General features: G+C 37.9%; 1 protein-coding gene across 2 annotated transcripts in view; it reads right to left on the minus strand.

Annotated features, from left to right (window-relative positions):
- Positions 1-908: 908 nt before the first annotated feature.
- The window catches only part of etv4 (ETS variant transcription factor 4), a 59,381-nt gene continuing 39,937 nt past the window's right edge, over positions 909-20,352 (minus strand). For both annotated transcript variants that reach the window (XM_055150597.1, XM_055150598.1), the window contains 8 exons: positions 17,427-17,556; positions 16,556-16,771; positions 15,639-16,063; positions 9,069-9,137; positions 6,979-7,026; positions 4,600-4,778; positions 2,489-2,590; positions 909-1,393 (listed from right to left, as the gene is read on the minus strand). In XM_055150597.1, the coding sequence (XP_055006572.1) occupies positions 1,163-1,393; positions 2,489-2,590; positions 4,600-4,778; positions 6,979-7,026; positions 9,069-9,137; positions 15,639-16,063; positions 16,556-16,771; positions 17,427-17,556 (1,400 nt within the window). In that variant the 3' untranslated portion in view covers positions 909-1,162. The remainder of the gene's footprint in view (positions 1,394-2,488; positions 2,591-4,599; positions 4,779-6,978; positions 7,027-9,068; positions 9,138-15,638; positions 16,064-16,555; positions 16,772-17,426; positions 17,557-20,352) is intronic.

A 20,352-nucleotide genomic window follows, 5' to 3' on the forward strand; every position in this document is an offset into this window, starting at 1 on the left:
TGTACTGAGCTCCAGTCTACGGCTCTCGATCGGCCCTCTGCTTCATCTGTGTTTAGATATGTGACCCTTGATGAAAAAAGTTTGGACACCCCTGCACTAGATGGTTCGCAAAAACCCTGGAAGTGCGAGTCATACATTATGTGTTGGCAACAATTCCCGAGATCGAGGATTTAAAGCCGGAACAAAGAGAAAGTTTAGTGAATTTTATCAAGGGGAAAGACGTTATTGTCCTCCTTCCTACGGGATTTGGGAAAAGCTTAATACAAGAGTTAGTGCCGTTAGCGGCGCTTTACATACGTCATGACCAAATAGCAGCGATTGGTTAAATGAAAAAAAGTAGCTGCCTACCGTCAAGTGAACGAATCCTAATGCCGGTCAGACTGTTTCTACGAAGTGAAACCAGCTGATGAATCAGGCTAGTATACTCTGACATTATTCCAGAAACATTTCATTTGCAGGAAGACCGAAAAAGGGTGTAGGCTGAACCTTAAGCTTATTTGGCCTATTTTTTTTCCCTCTGTCACAGTGTCATTCATATTCATAAAGAAAACAAAAGGAATCAAACATACAGCGATGGTACAGTAAAATATAGGATTTACCCCTAAAATGGCAGCCGTCTGGTTGTCTTATATTCTCTCCATTATTTCACAATTCAAGATGTTCAACAATCATAAAAAAAAGCATTTTCAATATGGAAAATATTAAAAAGCTGTATTTAATCTTATCTTTATTTTTTATTGGCAAAAAATGTCATCATATTTCCAGATTATGTGTTGTTTTTAATACAAGTAGTTTAAATAGTTTGTTTCAATGCTACTTTATAATAGGCCTTATAATCACACAGACATTATCATTATGACATTTATGATGCATAAATTGTCTATAATAAAGAGAAGGCAGTCGTCAGGTTTGGTATCATAATGGGTATTTATTAAGCAATCTCTTCAACCACAGTCATGTTTATGGATTGAATAATTCTCTTATATGAGAGGAATGCAGCTCTTAAAAACTCAAAGAAAAAAATCCCTAATAATGAGATTAATTTAAAACAAAAAACACCATAGCCTTATATACAAGTGGGAGGGGCCTGTGCAAGAGGTGCGTGGGGCGTCGGGGCGTATGATTGGTCGGTCTGTAGATGAGGAGGTGGGCGGGGCTAGCTTTAGTACATGTAGCCTTTGGAGTAGGGCTGCTGGGGTCCCATGTTGTGAGGGGGCTGTTCGGGGGGGTAGGACACGCCCTCGTCCAGGTGGGACAGGGGCACCGTGTCCTCTTCGTTGACGTAGCGCTCGAACTCGGACTTGAGACTCGGCCGCTGATTGTCGGGGAAGGCCAGAGAGATGAGCGCTTCGGGCTCACACACAAACTTGTAAACGTAGCGCTCCCCAGCAACCTGCAACGCAAACAAACAGAGTGGGTTACTGAAGGAACAAGATGATTATGGTCGTTATCGATGATTTATTGAAGTTCGGAGGCAAGAACAGCTTACAAATGCTGTTTGCCGTTAACATTTTATAATAACTATAACAAGCCTTAATAATCAAGAACAAATACTTAATTCATTATGAGCAAAGAGTTTATTAAGAATGATTCAGGCTTAACTTAACTACTTAATCGATAAACCTTTAATTAAGTAGTTACTAAGCCTGAATCATTCGTAATTCATAATGAGCAAACAGTTTATTAACAATGATTCAGGCTTAACTTAACTACTTAATTAATACCCTAACTCTTAAACCTTTAATTAAGTAGTTACTAAGCCTGAATCATCCTTAAATGATTTAGGCTTAACTTAACTAACTTAATTAAGTTTAATGAATCACTTTTAAGATGAACAAAGAGATTACTTAAGTCTGAATCATCTTTAATTCATAATGAACAAAGAGTTTATTAAGAATGATTCAGGCTTAACTACTTAATTAATACCCTAACTCTTAAATCTTTAATTAAGTAGTTACTAAGCCTGAATCATCCTTAATTCATAATGAAAAATGAGTTTATTAAGTCTTTCTTCATGCTTTATTAAGGCTTAAGTACGAATACAAATATTTTTACAAAAGGGAACACCTATTGAGTACTACGTGTATGAATATAGAATATAACATGTAGTAGACTTTTGTGGGAATAAAGTAAAAGTTTAAAACACATTAAGATTTACTGGAGATGCACAGATATGATAATAGTATTGGGTGTTTGATCCATAAAACATTACTGGATTCTCATAATGTTTGCACTCAAGTTTACACCATGCTCTTTGCACAGTTGGATCAGACCATGTCCACCATGTACGATAATCAATACTCATCCTGTTATTGACTGATATTGGATTTCCACTGACACTCAAAACCCAATCGTTTGTAGAGATATCAGAATTTGTAGCTGGTTTGGTGCATCTTACATAACATAACATAAATATAAAGGGTCACTACAGTAAGTTGGCATCACGATGGTCTGGTAGTTTTAAAGTTTATGTAGTATTTATTCTTACCTTTTGCATGATTCCCTTCTCGTAGTAGTAGCGCAGAGAGCGACTGAGCTTGTCGTAGTTCATGGCCGGACGGTTCTTCTGCATCCCCCAGAGCCGAGCAACCTGAACACAGAACCAGAGAGACCAGGTCAAACTACTGTACTGCAGAAACACGTCTCCAGTCAAGTGTAATGCTTGCGTATAACCACTAGGGGTCCTCATTAACAAGTTAACGGCGCTTTCTCTTAACACGATCCACATGTAGAGACCAGGGCCAGTGTCCATGTGAATTCACTTCCTTTTTATGTAACCTATTACCACTTGAATGCAGCCATAGTCCTGCAGTGTTTTGAGTGAAATAGGAGCGATCGCTGGGGTGTGAGGCACGGGCCAAACCCAAACTCCCCTTTAACTTGGGACCACTAACTCTAAGAGGAAATATATGGCTCACTCACTTGAATTTATCGAGCTTTCTAGCAACTGTCAGTGTAGTTTTCATTTCAACAACAAATCTGGATTTCGACCATTATGGTTTTCAGTTTAAGTACAGATTTAGTCCAATATTACATTAAGTTTTTACTTTTGTTTCCTCAACAAAATGTCATACTAATCGACTAAATCTGTACTACATTTTGTTGAGCTTGTAAATGTCCTGGTTTAAACTTCTGTGATTGAAAAAAAATACACTGAAATTGTACTTGTAAGCATTGTTATTGGTTTAAATCTTTACTTTTAGGCTCTAATTTATCATTTTTAACCTGCTCAAACATGTAATAAACTAGAGGTAGATTATTTATTTGGACTTTTAGTTTAAAGGTGCACTGCGCAACTTTTCTCATGTATTGTCCACCACCACATGCTTGTCTCCATGGAGATGTTACACCTGGAATGTTCCATGATATTCCATTAAACATACCCCTCTAGTGTTCATACATACGGGTGTTTCTATTGCTCAAAAATACATTAATTCCTTCTGTGAGTAGGAGCGACTCTCCGCAGTTCTGAGCTGTAATGAAGCTTGTCTCTCGTGGTAGTTCGGTTTAATGTACACTGTGGAACATAATTTAGCTTTCTTCAGCAAAAACCCCCCCGATTATGTTACCAAAAACTATGAACAAACATATCAGTTGACTTGAACACACTCAATCATATTTCCATGTAAAGTGCATTGGGTCAGATGGAGAGTTCGGGGGAGGGGCCGGTACCATGACTCAGGACGGTCCGATTCCCACTGCGTCCATCCTCTTTGATCTGTGAGTGCGCTCTCAGCTAATTGCTCTTGTAAAAACTCCATTCATATTTAATGTACAGTAAAAGATAGTGGGAAACACACTATAGGTTTTATCTGGACTGGGCTAAAAGCATGCAGTCCAGTCACTATAGCAGGGACTTGGACGTTACAGAAATTCTTAGTGGAAATATGAGGTGGGACTGGGGGGCCATGGTACGATTTGGTGTCTGTATGTCGTCTTTTTTTCTGTGAGTTTCATGTGTTGAATAATGGATGGAGAGATAATGGAGGAGGGGAAGAGACCGCAAGGAAAGTGCCTGAATCACGCCTCTGATCCGACTAATCTGAGCGAGAACACAGAAGTGAAAATAGGAATAAACTATGAACTATGAAAATGAATGAGTGAATGAGTAACACAAACTATTACTGAACGTGCTTGATTTGCAACCATTATTTATATACTTATCACTTAAGTTTTAGAATTAATATTTGAAAAAACACTGAAGACTGAAGGCAGAATTATGTTTTTGGAAGTGATTGGAGGAATAATTATGTTAAAAAATGTTTAAATGCAATTCTGTTTGCAATTTTGATACCAGAAAAAATATTTTGAAGTATTTAGGTAAAGCTTGTACAGAGGAGACATTTTGTAGTTGTCACAGTACATAAATATAAATATACTTTGGCTTTACATATCATATAACACAGCAAATCAAACATTATATCTTAAAAATGTAAATGTGTTTAGATTTTACGTTCAGAATGTTTTAGATTTCATCACATTTGAGTATCTTTTGTTGAGTCTAGTGTTGAGAACTATACACCTCCTCCCTCTTCACGCACACAACAGAACCGCTGGACTTTGGAGCGTTCCCATAGAAACCCATTACATTCCCTTTACCTCCTCAGGCTCGATGAGTTTGAACTCCATGCCCCGCCCCGTCCAGGCGATGAAGTGCGCGTTGCCGGGGTCGTCCAGAAGAGCCACCAGGAACTGCCAGAGCTGCAGAGAGCCGCGGCGCTGGTACGGGGTGCCCTCCCGAAACACGCCACTGGCCCCGCCCTCCTGCTTCACCTCACCTACACACACACAGAATACTACGGTAAAGTCTTTTATATGGACAATTCGCTACATACTACTAAAAATATTACTAGTACAGCTATACCATTGGTTTAGAGAAGTTTAGACAAATTTGAGCCAAGTTTAGGCCTGATTAGGTTGATTTGGTTTGGTCTAGTTTTAGTCCTGGATTTGTCCTCATCCAGTCCTGTTTTAGAACCAGGGTTTAGTCCCATCTTAGTGATAATTGTGTGTAGAAGTGTGAACACAGCCTTAGAAAAGCAAGGCGCATAATAAAATATTGTAACTATATGAAGAAAAATTATGCCAAATATAAGATTATTTCATTTTATCCCACCTCACCGTTTTACTATAGTAATGTAATGTAGTGTAGAGAAGAGGAGTACTTTTACTACTACCTTACTCAACACAAAAAGGTATGCACATAATATTTCAAGCCTTCTGATAATACAGAAAGTACAGAAAGACCCAAAACAAAAAGCAAATATTTTACTGACAACACAACCTTGTAACTAAGGTTTTTAAACTATCAGACATCCTTTCATTCACTTTCAAACTCATTCACTTCGGTAAACATAGATGCTGTTAAATTGTATAAAATAAAATAAAAAAGCATTGAATGAAACATGAAAAATAACTCTCACTTCAGTTCATTCTCAACAACTTTCTCAATGATTTTGGACACTGCCTTCTAATTTTCCTTTTTGAAGTGTTGTTGCTACATCTCCTACAGTGGGTACAGTATTTTGGCATGTCCAACTCCACCATTACAAACCATGACTTAAGAACTCCCGTAAGACTCACATTCGGTTCGGTTCTTCTTACGTTTCTTGTTCAGAGGGAGTTAGACAAACAGCAGATGGAAGTGAGTGCATTTGGGTACTGCCAGGACATCTGGACGTTTCACATACAGTGGACACACTCAAACGCTTTCTGACCACTTTTATTAAATCCAGGGTAATATTTCAACTGTAAATGCCAAGGTATTTGATTAAAGGGCTGCCGGGGAAAGTCAGGGGAAGTTTGACAGTAACTGAGCTCCAACTTGTGCAAAATGAAAAATATTGAATTATATGGACGCACACTGCCCAACAATGTAGAAAGTAGGTTATAGACTGTTTAGATATTTCTTTCTAGTCATTTTTACTGACCTAATTAGAACTATAGGAGCAGTGTAGTCCAGTTTTACATTTTAAACATGTAGAAAACCTACTATGTGAGCTTTGACTATGTAAATGTAAGTATTCTGTATATGTGAATACTGTCATAAGCTCAAAATAAATCAAACAAAATCAAAATCAATACAATTTAGACCTAGTTCTACTTGGAAAGCCAAATCTTTTCTTATTGTACTTGTGAAAATTTACAAAAAATGCGTGAAAATATCTGAGAATGAGTAGTCTAAACCAATTTTTATATATTTCTGTACTACAATATTAAATCTGAAAATAACTATGACGTATGAAAAATGCAGAATTTATTGTAAAATCACAATTCCAACATTTTTTCTAATATATTTTATAATTAACTAGTCTCAACTTTATCTATAAACCTACAAAAAGTGTGTTCAAATGAGTGTCTAGTTTTATTTATCTGATTTTTGATACTTTGACAACCCGAATTCTTAGTGTTTGCGTCAAAATCAGGTTATTGCTCAAATTGTCAAAAAAAAAAAAAAGCGAGAACCAGATCTGAATAGTTCCTGTATTTACATTACAGGTCATGGATAGCCTGTGTCCAGTGCACATGGGGACAACCTAAACATGAGAGTGACGCACTGCAGCTCTTCCACAAATGAGCCCAAACTGGAGCATACGTTAAATGTAAGTAAAAAGACCCTGATCGGTGCTTGTGTTCGTTGTTTACTGGTCACTGGATATGTTGTACACAAGTTTAGCAACATGAGAGGGTGTGCTAAGTTACTCCCAGTAGTTCCAACCTAAATCGCCCAATCCTTATAGTCGTCTTGTCCACTCAAATCTCTTTCAGCATCAGTCACCTCCAATGACCAATGAAACCAAACCTCTACATGCTAAGCTCTAGAAACAAAGACTCGCGCTAGAATCCATAGAACTTGATAGTGGGAGATAGAGATTGGGAGTAGTGACAGTATGGTTTGGGTTTCGTGATTATTGCGTGCCAACACCTTGCCAAATGGGCCACGGTGTGCAAATGAAACGGAGAGTAAAAGAAACTCACCTTCGAACTTCTCTGGCACCACGCGGGAGTCGTTTTCAAACAGATAGCCTGGAATGGACAAAGACAAAAGAGGCATGTGTGAATTTAAGAAGGACTTGATACAGAAGTAGGTGCACAGCTTTGGAAAACAGAAATAGGAATGAATTATGACAGTACAGTTAGTACAGTGACTATAGTGTATTTAAAGTTATGATTTTACTTGATGAAATATTGTTTGATAATGATACAATAAAGTGTTTTGTATATATAAGTATATTAGTAATATTACAGCAATAGGCAAGGTATGGATATTTGTGTACAAAGTAATATAAGTTGATTTAGACCCGAGGTGTCAAATTCAAATTCACCGAGGGCCAAAATTAAAAACTGGGACTAAGTCGTGGGCCAAACTAAATATTTATTAAAAATTTCAACAACATCTGCATGTTTTCTCTTCTTTCGAGATATGTAATATTAAACCTTTTCTTATTAAAATAAATGTTTAATAATAGTTTTGCTTAAACATTGAATCCAGAACAAGCATAATATAAAGTAATAACAAAATTAATTTTAAATAAATAATGTCTCTATAGCCTATCTGTAGCTGGCGGGCAGCTCTAATACATATTTGATATTTTATTTATGTATTTATTTATTTGAGACAGGGATAGTGCAAAATGTTTACATTAATATATTAATATAATATATCTTAATAAAACCTTAATAACCTTAACCTTAATAACTTAACTTAATAACTTAACAACTTAACTTAACTTTAACCTTAATATAATATTGATTGTATTTAACTGACCTTGGCTATCAACTGTTCTTCCTGGAGACCTGTGTGTAATGATATGATCTCACGGGCCAAATATAATTATATCGCGGGCTAAATATGACCCCCGGGCCTGAGTTTGACATGTCTGATTTAGACAATAGTAATGGTGTGCATTTAAAGTTTTAAAATCACAATACAATCACTGTAGGCAAAAAAGAAAATAATAAAACAAACATCTTAGCAATATTTTCACCTTATAATTTGAATGAAATAGTGTATGTATATTCAATCAATAATTTTCAGTACTATAGTCCTAGTTGTAATAATTCAGTTTAACCTAACACTGCAGATTGTATTTCCTCGTATTACTCATAGACAGTATAAAGAAGTGGACTGAGGGAGTGAATTTTGAGTCATTTCCAGATTGGGATTAAAATAGCAAAGTGAAAACACCAGGATCATGTAGAGTGGGTTAATATGAACATTTTAAGACCAAAATAACAAGGTTCACTGCAGCAGTTACACAAAGAGGTGACTATTTTTCAGTATAAGTCAGCGGAGCCAGAAGCAACTCCATGTTCTCTTCCTATTGGGAATGTAGCGGCTTGTGGGTTAGATATGTCCATTTATATGTACAGTCTTGAGTATTACTGACAAATCACTGTTAAATAACCATTCAGTGTGACTTTTGAGTAGTTCCATCACCTTTGTTGAATAAATAAAACTCGTAACCCAAACCCCTTTCATATCTGTTCGTCCATTGTCCACAGTTCGCTGCAGTGACACTGTGTCTGAACAGTCACTTTGATTGGCAGTATTTCCTCTTTTCGCTGTAGGAAAAGCATGGTCTTTTCCATAGATTTTGTTTATTCAGAGATTCTTGAGGCCGGAGAGAGGCACTCCTCTGAGCCAATAACAACATGAACTCGGAGGACTGCAGCCAATGGAAACACGCGACAGTCTCCGAGCCAATGACCGCAACCAGAGACGACGCATAGAACGGATACATGCAATTACAATATGTACACCTCGATCGACGAAAATAAGAGAAAATTTAAGAGTTTTCAAAATTCCAACATGACAGTTTAGATTTCTGATATAAAACTAGAGCATCAAGGCATCAAAATACTGGAAAAGAAAGTGATCTCGTTTTTATTCTTAATTAACAATATTATACTAGCAATTCTGTAACAATTTTGTGTGTGTGTCAACTAAGATTGCCATTTTTTGACAGTTTTAGATTTGATTTTGGTTCATGTATGCTTTAGTTGAACTTTAAAGTAGAATAAAATGGGGTGAAGAGTGGGAGAGACATTCGGGTAGCAATAATTACCTTCATTGCTGTGTTGTGGATTTGGGTAGCCATCGTTGTGGTGGTACATAGAGGGACATCCAGGCACATCTGCAAAAAAAAAAAAAAGAAAGAAAAGAAAACGTTAACATTTCTAATTCTAAATACTTAAAAAACAAACACAAATTTGACTAAACTGTACACAGATTCTCGAAAAAGCCCGGAGCTAGAATATGCATGACTTCCTATCACTTCAAGGGCAGCCGTTACATTTATAATATCTCTTCTCCTCTTCAGCTGCTGGTATTTTTAGGCCGTGAGCGAAGAGCCCCTTCACCAGACCAGAAAAATGGAAAAGTATACAATGTCTGCTCTGTCTGGGCACATAGAAAACTGAATCCATACAGTTCGCTCAAATAGAAATTAATCTTCATAGAGCCTAAAGCGAGATCTCCTACAAGTCTGAGCCCATAATGGACCCAAGGAGATGAGAGAGGAGACGTACTTCATGTCAGGAATTACTGCTGCTGCTAAATTATTATTATGAATTATACCAAGCTAATGCTAAGTAGTACGATGGGAGGTTAATGTTTATGTGACTTGAAGTGTACATCATTTTATACTACAAGAACTACTACTGCTTTTACTACTACTACTGTTTGTAGTAGTATCTGTTCCACAATTCTACACCACTGTGAGTACTACTAGTGCTAGTGCTTAACGACTATTTCTGATACAACTAGTGCTGCTACAGCTACTTCTACTACTACTGCAACTACTATTGCTACTAGTGCTACTACTGCTACTACTTCTACTAGTGCTACTATTGCTACTACTGCTACTACTTCTACTACTGCTACTACTGCTACTAGTGCTACTACTGCTACTACTGCTACTACTGCAACTAGTGCTACTACGGCTACTACTCCAACTACTACTGCTACTATTACCTCTGCTACTACTACCTTTGCCACTACTACTACTATTTGTATGCCAATCTCTCCCACAATTCTGTACCACTGTGAGTACTACTAGTGCTATGACTAGTACTTTTGATACTACTGCTGCTATTACTGCTGCTATTACTGCGGTTACTACTACTACTACTACTACTACTACTATTTTTACTCCTATCTCCCACAGTTCTCTAATACTGTGAGTACTACTAATGCCATGACTACTATTTCTGATACTACTGCTACTACTACTACTACTGCTACTGCTACTACTGCTACTGCTACTACTACTACTACTACCATTTGTACTCCTATCTCCCACAATTGTATACCATTGTCACTACTGACACTGCTATGACTACTATTACTGTTACTAGTGTACTACTATTTCTGATACTACCACTACTACTACTACTACTACTTCAAGCATTACTATCAGCTTTGCCATCTAAGCCATCAATGACTACAATAAAAGTACAATAAAAGTAATTTACAGTTCCTTCGTGTATTACTACTACTTGTACTACTTAATTTGCTACAACTATTAGTGCAACTACTTCGCACCCAAAACACATCTGCACTTAAATAAATAAATAAATAATTATAACTGACTTTGACCTTACACCACATCAAGTTAAAAGCCCATATTACTCTATTATTTTCTTATCTATATTATTTTATAGCATTGTTTCCTCATCAGACAGACCTGGAGTTGTGTTTTGTTTCATTCACACATGTTTAACTCACAAAACCTGCAACATTTAGGCTGAGTTCTTCTCTCAAACACTGGAACACTCCACACTTTGTGATGTCTTGTGATAATACAGGAAGTGCTCCATTGTATTGTTAAAATCCGTACATCTTCACTAGACTCATTTGGATAATTTCAGCCTTGGAATTGCCAATCTCTAACGAACAAAAAGTAAAAAGTAGATATTAACTACCGCTTCATGACATCAAAAATTAGAACAGAGCATTTTGAATTTTGGAAATATAGACAACCTATACCAATGCAGGATTACTCAAACATGTGTGAATGAAACAAAACATAACTCCAAGTATATTTTTAAAGGAGATAACAAAATTAAAACCTCACATGAGTCAATTTTGCGTAACACAGGACCTTTAAACTTTCTGATCTTACAAAAGGCGTGTCTGGTAATCTTTCATACATAACAGTTTGTCTATTATCACAGTGTTTTTCAATGGGAGAAACTTGATCTTAAAAAGGTGTAGCTCTATTGCCTGCAGCTTTATACATGACTCACTGGTGGAGAATGCAGCCGCTGTGATAAGATGCCATAGGGACAAATCAAAACCCCCAATCACACTGTACAACAATATCCTTATTCTGGCTTTGGCAACGGACAGACAGGGCACACTCCCACTAGACCAGAGCTGGGCGAGCTAGTTAATTGTATCCTGTTTATTGTGGGGCACTGGGTGTCTTTCACATGCTACAATGGCTGTGATTAGTGAAGGTATGCCAATTTGGTTGTGAAACTCCAAAGACCCATTCACAAAACCGGCAGCTGGCATTGTGTGTGTTTTGAAAAGATGAAAAGGAAGAGGTTTTGTTATTGGTTCGTACGTAGTTTCAGGTTGTGTTGTTGTCGACGACGACGACGTGTGGAGCAAACTGAACACGCCTTTTCGAAAATGTAGTAAAAAATGAATTGTGTTTTTATTTGTTGAAAGAAAGGACGCGATCAATCATTCATAAATACGTAGTGAGTTTGAACTGAATGACTGGAGCTGGTAGGTAAACAAGTGCGAATAATATTATGTAACATCTAAAATTTGCATATAGCTTATCTTTTTGTAAGTGTTTGAACATTCAAGGTCGTGCTCCGTTTAGATTGTATCATTTAAAGGCCCTGGACTTAATTTTTTACTGTTTTAAAAATATAAAAATAGAACTAGAGCATTCAAAAACAGTTTGCAAACTCATTTCTAACTTTCTGTTTGCATTTAAGAGCGCAAAATTTGGTGATGCAACTAGCATGCAAACAGTGCACCAGTGTCACTTCTGCGTTGGCAATTATACAGTACAGTGGTCTCCTTTTTATCCTAAGAGCTGCTTTTGCAATATTTCTGTACTGGGACAAAACAGATTTTTACTTTTTTACATGTACAGAGCATTTAATTAAAACTGAAAGAAAAAAGTACAGTTTAAAATGGTAATTCTTCAAAAAGATATGCCTGTTTTTTGTAGTCATAAAGATTTGTAAAGACTTTTTATTTGCTTGTTTTTTGTGGAACTAACTAAAAAGTCATTGTAAATTTGTATTTGAATCTATAAACTTAGGTTAGATTCGGTTAGGTTGCTTTATTTGTACCCATAAATGGTAAATGGTCACATTTTTCCACAGCGCTTTTCTACCTTCAAGGCACTCAAAGCGCTTTACAACAAGGAACCACTCACCCATTCACTCACACACTCATACACCAGTGTACATAGACACCGGGGGTGAGGTGGGTTAAGTGTCTTGCCCAAGGACACAACGACAGCATTCATCTGTGGGAGCTGGAATCACACCTCCCATTCTGACCCCTCAACCAATGATGTTTATGTTGAGAGTGGGATTCGAACCGCCAAACTTCATATCAGACGAACGCTCTACCAACTGAGCTACTGTCTACATGTAGATAAATTTATTTTGCAGATTTGAGAGGCTGGTCCCACATTTCACATTTCATTCATCCACTTTATGTCCAATAAACATGTATAAAAACACAATTACAAAATAAAGTGTTACAGAGCTCCAGTATAGAATGGTTTGTTTCATAAATAATTAGTTAAATTCATCCATCACACTTGGCTAAAATCACAATAGACGATGCATAGAACGGATACATGCAATTACAATATGTACAACCCGATCATCAAGAAAAAATGTAATTTTTTTCAACATAAAAGTTTACATTTCTGATAATGAAACTATTATTTTTCATCACATGTATTAAAAATATCAAGGCATCAAAACATTGGAAAAGAAAGCGATCTCTGCGTTTTGTATATAATTCTAAGTTTGCATTCTTAATGAACAATATTATACTAGCAATTCTGTAACTATTTTGTTGAAAAGATTGCCATTTTTGACAGTTTGAGATTAGATTTTAGTTCATGTATGCTTTAGTCGAACTTTAAAGTAGAATAAAATGGGGTGAAGAGTGGGAGAGACATTCAGTTAGCAGTAATTACCATTGCTGTGTTGTGGATATGGGGAGCCATCGTAGCCAAACTATATGAACTATTTACAAGTGCAGACAAAAAGTTACCGAACTATAACAGTGACTCTTTGTCCGCACTTGTAAATAGTTCATATAGTTTAATTCAAAATGTCTGAGAAATGCAAAAGAAAGCTCATTGTGTTAGATTATGAAGAGTGGGAAGTGGGATTAAATAAGTTTTCTTCTTCCCACTCCTTTTTGGGCAAAAACATTTTTTTTTTTTGTTGTGTTTATTTTAATTTCTATTATAATTTCACTTATGTTATATGTTCCATTGTATAAGAATGTAAATCTTTACTTGCCCAAAATTAATACATAAAATAAAAAATATAAAAACACACAATTTTCAAGACAAACATACTAAAATTGATAGATAAATTCAAAACTTCCAAAAAAAATCTCAATTGACCATATTCTTTGTAGTTTATTCAGTGCATGTGTATGACTGCACCGTGATCACCAAAGTGTTAAATTTCTCTTTCATTGTTCACTTAGACGTCCACTGTTCTTATGTTGTTTAAAAACCCTGGCCACTCCACCCCGTGCCCCTCTCTATCACCCCCTCCTACCCCCATAACCCCCACCATAAGCCCCCCCCCCCCGTCCCAGAGATCCGTCCAGTGAGAGGCTCAGGTTACCGCGGCGACGCTCATTTTTCCATTATGAGTTCATCTGCCTGCACAAAAAGGAAGCCGCGGGTGCAACCTGAAACCTGCGCTCACTCCACTGGGGACTCTAGTCTTTCCAGTGCCCTCCATTTTCTCAATGAAATTCCTCTGCCTCTCTTTCACTGAATGCATTGCACAAGGGAGGAGGGAGGGAGGGAGGGAGAGAAGGAAGGAGGGAGGAGGAGAGGAGCGGCCGCAAGTTTTAAAAAAATACACAATTTTTTTCTGCAAAGTGTCAGGGAGTTGAAGGGAGGAGTTTTGGGGGGAGGGAGGGAGGGGGAGTGGGCTGGGTGGATACAGTGAATACATTTGTTTTGCCTTTTTGGACATTTTGTTCTTTAGTTAGCTACGCACACCAGGGAGACGCTGGATTGAAAGGACTTCTGAGAGAGTGGAACAGATTAGCGAGTGATAGCCATAATATGTCATTATTGTTCAGGCTGACTGGGGCTTTAAATGCCTGTTAAAAGGTTAAGGAAACTTATGAATGTGTTTTTTTAATGTAAGAAGATCCAATTTGCTCAGTTTTGTTGTTGGAACTAATTACATTTTTAGTTTTTTTGTCAAATTGTTTAGTTTTTAAAGTGAGACACAAGTGAATAGCAAAAAAACAAAACAAAACAAAAATATAGATAAATAATTTAAAGATCACTACTACTAAAACTCGCATTATTGACATGAGGAAAAAATGTGCTGCAGATTTATAATGATTTAAATACTTTGACTTTTTAACTTGAATAATGTTTAGAGGTAGATGTAAAATGTGTTCTCAGTCCATTTTGTTGACATAATAGAGTTTGTATTTCTATTTAAAGTGCATATTAGATGTATTGCTGAAATAATATCGAAGCATTTTTATTTGGTCTCATGTTTTAGAATCAAAAATCGATTTAGGAATTACATATAAATCCCTCTACATAATTATATGCAGCTATACATAAGTGCATAACTCAGGGTTCTCCAACCTGTAGCTCTCTACCCCCTTCCAAGTAGCTCGCCAAAGGATTATTGGCATACATATTGTGCTGAATGGCTCAAATTTGATCAACTACCATCGTAAATGTATAATTTTTATGCCTAACTTTGATAGAGTGACCAGACGTCCCTGTTTACCCGGGACAGTCCCAGTTTTGAGTCCTATGTCCCCTGTCCCAGCAGATTTATACAAAACCAGTGATTTGTCTGAGTTTTATATAAGAAATGTCCCAGGTGTCTCTATTTTGGACCAATCCGATCACTGCCAACAGTAAAGAGAGGCATACATTGCCGTTTGTTGGGGTAAAATATTGAAAGCTGCTAAAAAAAAAATGACCAAAACACAAAGAAAATGTAACTATACTGACTCACATGTTTGTCATTAATAGTCTCTGCATAACAGTTGTTCATAATTATTCTTCATAATATGTTTCACAATTGTTATTATTACTAACCGTCAAAAAAACAGGAATGTCACCATTTTTTTATTTTGAAAATCTGGTCACCCTAAACTTTGAGCACTAATAAATGGATAAAGGTTTGTGTTTTACAGGGATCTAACTGTTCTTCATTTAAGGCTTTATATGTTCGATTTCTTGTGACCGCTAAAAAAGCAACTCTTTGGCATTTTCTTTTTTGTAAAGGTATCTCACCAGAAGAAAAAGGTTGTAGACCCCTGGCATAACTGATGTAAGTGTTGCCTTCATTGTTTGATGGAAAATGCATTTTTGGAAAACAGAGTTTTCAAAATGTTTGACATAAACTTTGGCTCCACTCACCAGGTTCGTAGGTGTAGTCTGTGGGCTCCTGCTTGACCATCATGTGGGCCGGGGGGAAGCGGTGTTGATGTGGGTGTGAGTGCGGTGGGTGGGGGTGAGGGTGCGGGTGCGGGTGCCCTCTGTGCCCATGTCCCGGGCCCGTCATGCCCTGAGCGGCCCTCTCGTACATGGGGTCCAGGTACTCCTGCTTAAAGCTCTGCTGCAGGTAGGGCATGCAGGGGTCAGAGTGCTGCCGGTGGTACCCTCCACCCGGACCCCCTCCTCCTCCTCCTCCCCCTCCTCCTCCGGGACCCCCACCCCCTCCTCCTCCTGTCCCGCTGCTGCCGTGTCCTGACGGGGCAGAGGGCATGCGCTGGAACGCCGGGGCCGGAGGGGGGAACTGAGGGGGGCCCATGGGGTCTCCTGAATGGCCCTGGTACCTGGAGCTGGAAAAAGAAAGATTATGCAGTTTTAATGGATTTGAGTGTGTCTACAAAAGTGTATTAGTAAGCGGCATAGTTCATATCGTGTTGGACAGTAAATAAATACATATACCAGAAATACATATTCAGAATTTAGTGGTATTTTGGTTACAGTTACTTTCTTCAAGTCAAACGAGTATATTGTGGTACTCGATCACGTAATCAAGACTTCAAAGTGCACGGCCTAGTGAGCTCTTGTGGTGAGTGTGTTTGTGATTTTAGTTTCTCTAATCAGTGATAAATAAATGGTGGTGCAACAAACATAAAGCTGTCATTATGTTTTTTAAATAGGCCTATTCAGTATTCATTAATTCTTCTCATCTTGTAAAAGTAAAGAAGATCATACAAGGATATCATCAACACTTGTGGATCTGATCATTAGTTACTGACCACTCAAACTGTCATAACAAAATATAATAAGATGTTTTCAATATGATGTTTGGTTATACTCTGTACCTGGGGTTGAGGTGGTAGCTGTTGCTGGGCAGTGGCTGCGTTGCCGGGGCGTGGTTGATGTAGCCTGCGTCTGGCCGTCCGGTGGCAGCAGTGGCTTTGGGGGAGTAGTGCTGCTGCTGCTGCTGCTGCTGCTGCTGTTGGGGGGTCAGGGGGGACATGGGGGTCCCGGGGCAGGAGCTCTTGGCCCCGGCTGCAGCCCTCTTCTGCTCATAGGCACTGTGGAGCGTTCACACGTCACATATTAGACACTGTTTTAGACCATGGCTGTCCTCAGGGCTTGTTTTAGCTTGTTTCAGTCAATAAAGCTAACAGTACAGATATAGGCCCGCTGGTGTGGGATTGGAGTCGATACGTCATGTGGTCAGAGTTAGAGACGGCTGACCAGAGCAGCTTTAGTGTCACTATAGGTTTGGACATAGGATTAAAGGCGCACTCTGTAACTTTTCTGGTGGAGGGTCGGCCACTTGCTTGTCATAATTCTTGGAGATATTATTTCTATTCTATTTTGACAGGAATGTTATCTATTAAGTTATCTGTTTCCAAGGGGGTGCCACCAGATCAGGTTACAGGTCAGATCTGTGGAGAGGCGACCTTACCCACAACAAGAATGCATAATTTTCAAGGTATTTTTAAGCCATTGTAACTGAATAAATGCAGTTGGATCAAATGAACCCTAATTTACTGTTGTCCTGGTTTAGATCTGGTTTAGGAGTGGCTTTATTGATTCTTTGGGAATACATTTTGTGAGAGAGTATTGGGCAGAACAATCAATCTAATCAATTATTACTGGTTTCATTACTTCCCATTCATGAAATTGTCAACAAAATTGTGCTATATTACTACTGGCTTATGAATTTGGAGGTGGACTAACCTGGCATAAAGGCACTGCTCTCCGCTGGGGTAGGTGAAGGTCTGCTTGTGGCTACAGGACTGACTGGGGTCTGACCCGGGGCTCTGAGGTTCCTTCTTTATGGTGACTGGAGGGCTGTGAAATGCCACTGCTGTAAAACAAAATGCAACAAAACCACGAGATGAGTCTTAGGCACTCACAACAAGGCTTTGCTTTGTCTGTCAGGCCCATTTAACGAAAACATTGTTAACATTAAGATTTGACTTGAATATTAGGCTAGCTTTTCTTAGTTTAACTTATTTTAGTCAAGTTAATAATTTTACTTCGTGGTTGGACACGGGCAGCATGCAGTATAACACGTTACCTAGCAACAGTACTGTAATCAAGGGCTAAAATTACCCTATTTACAAAATGTTTTTATTTGACAAATAAAAATGAATGACAAAATGTTCCTTGCTCATAAATTATTGAATTGTTGAATGGAGTTTTGTACCTGGATGAGACAGATAGAATGATTCCTAGAAAGTTCCCATAATTGTCCAGCACTATCCCACGAAACGAAATGATCATATATTACTCAAAATTTACTCTTGTGAGATTTAGGCCATGTTATAATGTTGTTACCTCCTCAAAAACATAACTGGAGTTGTTTTGTTTCATTCACACATGTTTGAGTAACTTTTTTATTAGTTGGTTTACATCTCCAACACTCAAAATGCCTGTTCCACCTTATGATGCGATGAGGCAGTAGTTTTGAAGTTTTGTTCTCCTTTATTGACACACTTCCCTGCTGCTGTATCACCATGACTCACTTTTTGCAATTTAAAGTGATTTATTTTTGCATGTAATAAAATAACAGCTCCTTTTGCCTTTTAGAGATTGGTAGCTCCAGATCGGAAATGATTCAGATATCCTATCTTAAATATGCAGAATTTGTGTGTTAAACATGTGTGAATGAAACAAAACACAACTCCAAGTGTGTTTGTAATGAGGAAACAGATCAGAAAATAGCATAATACCTTTAGGCCTTTAAAACATGAAAACCTGTCCTATGCCCTTTAAGCCCTCCCCCGATACTACATAAAGCCAAAAACCTGCGTGTGCATTGGAATCTCTTTTACGTGCCGGCCAAAATGCTTAAGACACAGTCAGCTGCACTACACACTGCAGAGGGAGGGGCCAGTGGAGAAGAGGGAGGGAGACAGACGTGAATAAACATCGCACTTTTTTAAAAAACACACGTACGCACTTCTATGGGACGCACACACAAGCTCACACACGACCGCATTCCAAACAGGTCCTCGCCCAGCCCTCCTCCTCCTGTCTCCAGACACAACAACAGCCCAACAGCCCCAGTCAAAGTCAAGGGCACTTGTGCTATTGCCTACTACTACTACTACTAATGCATGACTGAAATCTAAAGAAGGATTAACGGAGGTTTACGTTCATTCATAAAAATACTTACATATGCTTACTTAGCAGGAAAGATTAACACTATAGCTTCCTTATTCACAATTTAAGAAAAAAAGAGTTTACATGTGTACCAAGTAGACAGCTAAGATTATTGCGTTTCTTGCTTTTCGTTGTCAGATTTGAAAACACTACATTACGTGCTTTTGTGTTTATTTCATTACAGTAACTTAAAAGGGCAGTTCAGAATTTTGGACATAGGGCCTCATTTTCTAGTGAGCCAGAGTGTTGGAGACGTGTGGAGACACTTTTTAAAATATTCCATCCAGTCCTTGTATTTGCAGAGGTCACTGGTGCTAGGCTAGTGCATGTCAATGGCCATAGTTATCCTGCCACTAAAAACAGTCTTACCCACTCCACAAAACACCCAAAGAAAATCTATTATTACACCAAACTGTCCATGTGAATGTCTGTGTTGACAGAATAATGTTTGAAATAAAACTAACCTTGCATCGAATGAATCGTCGCATGTTGAGGGACTATTATCTCATATATCACGCCGCTATCAGGAAGTACTACTCGCTACTACCGTTGCTCAGACATAAATCCTTCAAATGCAAGGTTTTACTTCTAAAATTATTCTATCAACACAGACATTCACATCGACAGTCTGGTGAAATAATAGATTTGTTTCGGGTGTTTTGTGGAGTGGGTAAGACTGTTTTTAGTGGCAGGATAACTATGGCCATTGACATGCACTAGCCTAGCACCAGTGACCTCTGCAAATACAAGGACTGGATGGAATATTTTAAAAAGTGTCTCCACACGTCTCCAACACTCTGACTCACTAGGACATGAGGCCCTTTGTCCAAAATTTTGAACTGTCCCTTTAAGATTTTTAAATCAGTATGAGTGTAGGTCACATATACTAACTAAAGAGCTTGTATTGCGTACTTTCTGATCTATATTATAATGTTGTTTCCTCGTCACAAACATACCTGGAGTTGTGTTTTGATTCATTCACTCAATCAAAAAACACTCTTGTGATCCAACTTGTGATGTCATGTGAAAATACAGGAATTGTGTCAGGGTGTTTAAACTCCAAACACATTCACTAGAATCATTTGGATCATTTCGGCCTTGGAATAGCCAGTCTCAACTAAAAAAGGTAAAAAGGTAGCTGTTAATGTCACATCACAAAGTGGAACAAAGCATTTTGAGATTTGGAGATGTAGACAGACTAATAATAAAGGGTTAGTCAAACATGTGTGAATGAAACATAACACAACTCTGGGTATGTTTTTGAAGAGGTAACATGACTAAAAGCTCACAAGCGTCAATTTTGCAGGATACAGGACCTTTAAACATGGCTTTAATGCAACACAATTGCAGTTACAATCAAAGTTTGGCACAAATATACGTAATACCCAAGATTTTCACTACTGCTATTTGATGATTACATGTGTTCTCTGAAAAAACATCAGTCATTTCTAGAAATGCTTACTCAAGAAATCCTGACTTTTAGTTTTCTTCATTA

Source organism: Boleophthalmus pectinirostris, unplaced genomic scaffold (assembly GCF_026225935.1).
Source record: "Boleophthalmus pectinirostris isolate CB_2022bp ecotype Guang Dong unplaced genomic scaffold, ASM2622593v1 HiC_scaffold_14, whole genome shotgun sequence".
NCBI classification, from domain to species: domain Eukaryota; kingdom Metazoa; phylum Chordata; class Actinopteri; order Gobiiformes; family Gobiidae; genus Boleophthalmus; species Boleophthalmus pectinirostris.